Genomic DNA, 6,567 nt, shown 5'->3' on the forward strand with positions numbered 1-6,567 from the left:
AGAGGGACAGACCTGCCTTCCAGCCCTTCCCAGGGTCCTCTCCCCTGGAAGGCAGGGCTCAGCAAGGTGCCCAGGGAAGCCAACAGGAGCTACATCCCACCCGGCAGCACTAAGTCCGGTCCTTTTTCCTGCCTGTCCTGCATAGTCCCCATGCAGGGTCATAGCTCAGCCCTGTACCTTCTCTGGCACTCCCCACCCTTCCCTTACCTGCTCATCCCACAGCATCAGTTTAAAGGCATTTGCTGCACCTGAAGGAGAATTCCCACACACAATGATCCACAGACCCACAGCCTGCATTTGTCATCCCAATTTGTCACGGGCTCAGTGAACTGGCACCAAGAGCACAGCTCTTGGGAATTGCTCTGATCCCCTTAAAGCTCACAAACTCAAGCAGATCTCTCACGTCAACAGGCTGTGGGATAGAGTAAACACAGAAAGCTTTGGAGAAACCGGTCCAAGCATGCCATATCTGCTTTATACTAGGCTATTTAAACTCCATTAGCAAATAGGTTCATCTTGTCTTTCACTCCTGGATCTGCTCTATGTTCTCCATTAGCCTACAGCAAAGTCTCTTTTTTCTAATGTGCTTTCTAAACCAACTGCTTCAGCAGAAAAAGAAGACTCTGCTCAGCTGGAACAGCATTCAGTCTTATAGGTGATGCATTACTGGTCTACATCAGCTCCACACAAGCCATCCAGCAACAGGAGTTGGTCTGATGCAATTCTGAGACAGGTCCTGCGAGCACTTCTCTGATCACAAGGTAGGCTCAGTCCTACCCTCAGTATCTCCAGTACAAAAAGGTGACACTCTGGCTGGAGGAAGGGAAGGAAAACTCAGCCTGTACAGCTACACACCTGCCTTGGCACAGCAAATCTGATATTCCCAAACCTTGCACATGAAACCTGCCTGTGAGATGCCCCTGTCAAAGTGGCAATGCAGGCAGGCCAGCAAGGTGTTAAGAGAAGAGATTGAGAAGGGAAACCACATCCCAGGGAGACCAGCTCCTTTCAAAAAAAAAAAAAAAAAAAAAAAACACAAAAAAAACCAAACCAAAACAAAAAAAAAACCCCGTCATAGCCTCCAGCCTTGTCAGCACACCCTGCAAAGAGATATCCCAGGCACACACCACCCCCGCTTCCAAAATACATCCCAGGATGTATTTTCAGATCAGGTGAGTATGTTTCTTTACTGGGAGCAAAGCTGGGGAGTCAAACCCCAGCAGGTTTAATCCATCTGGTCTCACTCTCTCCAGCTTTAATTTCCCCAGCACCTGGATACAGTCAAGCACCTGGCTGATCCAGACAAAATCCAACAAGCTCTTGCAGCAGGATTTGGATGGAAACCCCAGTGGATCCTGGCACATCTTAAAGCTGTCCGCTCTGAGTTAGGACTTGTTAAGAAGCGCCATGCAAGCTGTAACCTGAGACTGCTGCTCCCATTATCTATGGCTTGCATCTTGCCTGGAAACAGGGCATCCCCAAGTCACAGGGGTCAGCTTCAGCTCATGATTATAGAGAGTCCTTGCAGCCCAACATCACTCCCTCAACCACGTGTTTTCCATATAACAGCAGAGGAAATGCCCAACTCTATCAAAACCACATGCAAAGCATTAATCATCAAGCAGAGCTTGGCTGGTGCTTAGGGTTGGGAACAGCTCTATGCTTTTAAGTCCAGGTGGAGGTGGTGCCCAGCGCCTGCTGCAGCCCGTCAGCCAGGAGACAGGAGCACTCGTGTCAGGCTTGTCCTGCAGAGAGCCACTGCTTTTGTAACACGAGAAGCTGGCAGGCACGGCTCTCTCAATCAACTGGCTGGAGTCACTCGCAATTTACACTACAGCCTGGGAAGCAGGCTCCTCCGGATCCAGGGCAGGAGGCTCACCCAGGCAGCTCAATGTCTCGCTTTACCATGGCTACACCAACTCCATCAGCCCGAGGTGCCAGAACAGAGCAGAGGTGCCTCCCACAGTACATTCACCAACTCTACAAATACAACCTCCTTTTAACAAGTCTGATAAATTGAGCTGCTGCCAAAGAAGCAGTAATTACATCTGCCCCAGGGCAGGGAGAGGGGCCAGGTGATTTCACAAGACTGAGGGGACAGAGGGTCTGAGTGACAGCTCCAGCCTGGCAAGCAGGACAAGGCAGCCCTGGAGCAGCAAGGTCCACAGGCAGCCAGGAACTGGGCACACATGCCAGAGCTCCAACTTTCTCCAAAGGCCTTCCAAAATGGAAGGGAAACTTTTATTTTAAGAGCATTCAAAAAAAAAAAAATCCCAACCAAAAAACAAACCCCCAATCTTTGGTGTCACATAAGGAAGGGTAAGAAAGGAAGAAAAAAAGATCTCGTGTAAAACACGAAACACTGTCAAGGGAGTGCTATGGTACAAAGGCACAATCCAATATGAACATATAATCTATGTACAGCCGTGCCAGCAGCACGGGGTGCAGTGCCAAGTCCAGTCCGGTGCCCGCCACCCTCACCAGGGTCTCCAGACCGAGTCGGCTGTGCCGGGTGGCGGGCCTGGCGGTGAGGCGGCAGTGGCAGCTGTGGGTGGGCCACCATACAGAGGCAGCACAGCTCCACCAGGAGCAAAGGCAGTGCTGGGGATGAGGAAGGCAAACTGCCCATCGGAGGCCGGCAGCAGCTGGAAGCCACCGTACACCTTGGCTGCATCAGCACCCGGCTTACAGGGCATGCCCGGGAGCGGCCCCGCACCACTGCCTGGAGGAACCAGGGGCGGCCCAAAGGCTGCAGCTGGTGGCAGCGGGGGCGGTGGGGGGGGCGCAGGGTAGTTCATGGTGTTGATCTGGGTCATGCAGCTGGCCAGGTGGCCCAGGAGCCGGGTGCGCACCTCAGTGTTGACGCCCTCGCAGGTGGAGAGGAATCGCGTCACCTCATTCATGCACTCACTGAAGCCAGCTCGGTACTTGCCCAGTACTGTGGGGTCTGTGCTCAGGGCAGCTGTAGGTGGAGAGAGGCACACGGCAGTCAGTAGGCTCCACAGGGAACAGGGGTGCACAGCCCACCAGCACTGCATCCTACAGTCCCTCTGAGGCAGGAATCCAGGCAGGGAAAGAAGCCCCTCTGGCAGTATGTCTTGTGTTCCCAGGTGCCAAGAATTTGGATGGTGAGCACAGCTCCTCTGCTATCAAGTCCACCAGCACCAGGGACTCAGGTGGGGAACAGACAATTCCTAAGAATCTCCCTATGTCCCATATACTGGGGACCCAGGTTAGGAACACAGTCCCCCCAGTGGCTCTTGTGCCTCTCACACCCCCAAAACAGATCCATGTGGGGAGCACAGCTCTGCTAGTACATGGAACTCAAGATGGAGCTGCAGCCCTCCCAGTGCCCTCCAGTACCAGGGATGCAGAAAGAACACAGTGACCTCCCAGCATCTCCTTATTGGGGATACAAGCACACAGCATGATGCTCCTCACCACCCCCCAGCAGGAGAGATGGAGCACTGAGTCCCCCGTAACTCTCCAGTACACAGGATACAAGTGCAGAGCCACAGGCTGCTGGCACCAGGAATACAGGTACAGAACACAGTATCCTTCATCCTTCGCTCCCCGGGGATGCAGGTGCAGAGCCTGGTGCTCCTGCTACCCTCTCTACCGAGCATACAGGCAGAGTGTGTGATGTCCCCAGCCCCCGGGGCGCAGGCTCCCTCTTTCCGGTTCTCCCCCAAGACTCACCAGTCATCTGGGCTCGCTGGAGGCTCCGCAGGTGCTTGACGGTCATCTCCAGGATGTCGGCCTTCTCCAGCTTGGAGTGCCGGGAGCTCTGCGGGAACAGGCGGGGCTCAGACCGGCCCGGCAGCGCCGTTTGCCCCCACACCCCCCGCCCCGGCCCCCCTGCGCTTACATCCTTCTTCAGCGCGTCCAGGATGAGCGTCTTCAGCTGCCCCAGGCTCTCATTGATGCGCGCCCGCCGCCGCTTCTCCATAATGGGCTTGGAAGACTGCAAGAGAGGCAGCGGTCAGCGTCCGGCGCGGCTCCGCACGGCGCTGCCCGTTCCGTCCCGTGCCGTCCCGGCCGACCTTACCTTGCGGTGCTCCGCCGCCGTCTTCGGTTTGTCGGGTGTCGCATTGACGCTGGCAGGGGTGGCGGCCACCGGCGAGGCGCTGCTCTTCTCCATCAGGTCGGCCGGCATCGTGCGCCGCCGGGAAGAGGCGCCGCGGCGGCGGTAGGGAGGCAGGGAGGGGGCCGGGCCGGGCCGGGCCGGGCCGTGAGGGAGCGCTCGGGGCGGGCGGCGGCGGGGCCAGCGGGGCGCGGGTGCCGCGCGCCCTTGGCCGCCCCTACTTATATAGCGCGCGCCGCACGCGCGCGGCTCGTGTGAAACGTCCCCCGCCGCCGTTCCCACACTCGCGCCCAGCCAATGGGCGCCGCCCGCACGCGGCCCCGCTCGTGGACGGCGCCCGCCCATTGGCTGCGCGCCGCGCGGCGGCCGCCGGCCAATGGCGCGGGGCGGGCGGCCGCGGTTTAACCCCTTGGGCACCGCCCGCGGCGGGGGGGGGGCGGTGGAGCGGGGAGCGCCGCGCTAATTACCGGGTTAATTGGCGCCCGTGGCAGGCGCGGCCCCGCCCGCTCCCCTCGGGGACTGCCGGCCTCGGGGCGGGCTGCGCTGTGGGGGGCCGCGGCCCTCCGGGGTGATGGGCGGGTCGCGGCGGGCCGGGCCTAGCTGTGGTGGCCGGAGCAGAGCTACTGTGTGCGGGGGCTGCGGCGAACCGCGGGGCGCGCCGCGGTGGCTGCGTCCTCCCACGGTGCCCGCAGCATTGCCGCGGTCGCCCGGATCTCCCCAAGGCAACCCCGGTCTCCTCACAGCAGACCGGGTCTCCCCCCGGTCGCCCAGCTTTCTCCACGCCCGCCCGGCCAATGCCACGTGGTGCTGCCCTTGCCCCCCGCAAGTGTGGCCGGAGCTGGGCAGGGCCGGTGCCCGGAGGAGCGCGGGGCACGGGGCAGGTGCGCGGTGGCACACGCAGGGCCGGGCGCAGTGGCCCCCGTGGGTTCTGCTCCCCGGCTCGCACGCCAGGCTGGCGGCAGGGGCACAGATGCGGTGGTGCGTGCGCTGACATCGCGGGGCACAGCAGGCAGAACCGCAGGGAGGGAGGTGCCTGTCCCTCGGCCCTGGCCCAGCCGCCCTGCTGCCACCTCCGGCTGGTTTGGACAGCTTGTGGGTTACTTTAAAAAAAAAAAAAAAAAAAAGTATTTTGCCTGGGGACTTGAATCCTTTTTTTCTCCCCTCCGCTTGACTGACTTTCTCACACTCGTATTCCCATAGTCTGCCAGCTAGGCCTGAGTCATCCTGCCAAGAACTAGACCTGGCCTATTCAAAAATGTGCTCACTTGCTCTTTCTCTCTGTCTCTGTCTCTCTCACTTTTTTTTTTTGAGTATACACAGTAATGTTTTTCCACCTCCTCTTGTACCTGATCTGCACCTGTACAGGGCCAATCCCACACGTATCACCCGATCTTGCCTTTTCAGAGACCGTGAGAAAAATAAAGTTCAAGAAAGAAGAGAGATGTTTGCAGATCTCACCGGTGCAAAGCCCTCGTCCCTGCAGAGGCTTGCCTGCTGAGCCTTCAGAGTTTAAAAAAAGGAAAATAAATAAAAGGGAGGGTGTCATGTTTAAAACTGCGGAAAAGTACAAATCAAGGCTTTCTTTTAGCTCCTTGATGGAGCCACAAGTCTTTTGATTAAAAAAAAAAAAAAAAAGGCAGCCCTCAGCGTGTAAGGTTTAACTTCAGATGAACACTATTTGACGTAAGTTTCAATCATATAGGCAGCTGGACGAACTTGAGTGAGGAAAAGACCGAGACTGCACTGGGAAGTCAGTGCCGAAAAGCACTTTCACAGTCATCTTCGTGGGGAAATTGGAGACGCAGATTAGCACAAAACTGCAGTATGTTTTTGGAGAGCTTAAAAAGTTCTCCAGTGGATCACTATTTCTTCTTGTGCTGATATTTGCATATATTGGTGGGAAAGAAAGTTGTGACAATTACTGAGCTGGTGCTCTCCCTTCTGCAGGGGTTTGCAAAGGGCTGAGGAAATGCAGCGCTGGGCAGCCCGGTCCCTCCCGGCCGGAGTGAGAACAGGCTGCAATTATGTCTATGTTTGTGGTAGCCGAGGAGCTGCAAACCGCCTGTAATTGCCGGCAACAGGTCGGTGTCTCTGTGGAACGAGCGGGGCAGGCAGCAAGAACAGGCTGTCATTAGGGGTTGCCAGCTCTCGCCCACACCGGGGACCTGAGAACTGCCTGGCAGCAGCTCCCCTTGCTGCGCTCCCACCTCGCTGCAGCTCAGCCCCTGGCCACTGCAGAGCCTGCCGGGTGCCTTTCGCTTCTGGGGTGTGCGAGGAGCCGGGCTGTGGGGACTGGGCCTCTAAAAGCGCCTGCTTCGGTGGAGGCTTCTTGGATCCATCAGCGAGTGCTGCACGGGGCAGGACACTGGTGTGTCCCTGCTCCACATCTCCTGCTCCGCCTGCCTGCTGCTGTGAAATGCCTTCATGTGCAAGGGTTGTGATCTCCAAGCGGAAGCACATATACTTGTGAATTCCCCAGGGAT

General features: G+C 57.7%; 1 protein-coding gene across 1 annotated transcript; it reads right to left on the reverse strand.

The window, feature by feature from the left end:
- Nucleotides 1-2,278: 2,278 nt before the first annotated feature.
- On the reverse strand, nucleotides 2,279-4,258 carry HES1 (hes family bHLH transcription factor 1). Its single transcript, XM_082288262.1, has 4 exons — nucleotides 4,049-4,258; nucleotides 3,869-3,964; nucleotides 3,700-3,787; nucleotides 2,279-2,962 (listed from the first exon to the last, which is right to left on the reverse strand). Exons 1-4 carry the CDS (start codon nucleotides 4,154-4,156, stop codon nucleotides 2,478-2,480), a joined length of 777 nt encoding a protein of 258 aa, XP_082144388.1. The 5' UTR covers nucleotides 4,157-4,258; the 3' UTR covers nucleotides 2,279-2,477.
- Nucleotides 4,259-6,567: the final 2,309 nt, after the last annotated feature.

Source organism: Coloeus monedula, assembly GCF_965178545.1.
Source record: "Coloeus monedula genome assembly, chromosome: 10".
Lineage (NCBI taxonomy): Eukaryota > Metazoa > Chordata > Aves > Passeriformes > Corvidae > Coloeus > Coloeus monedula.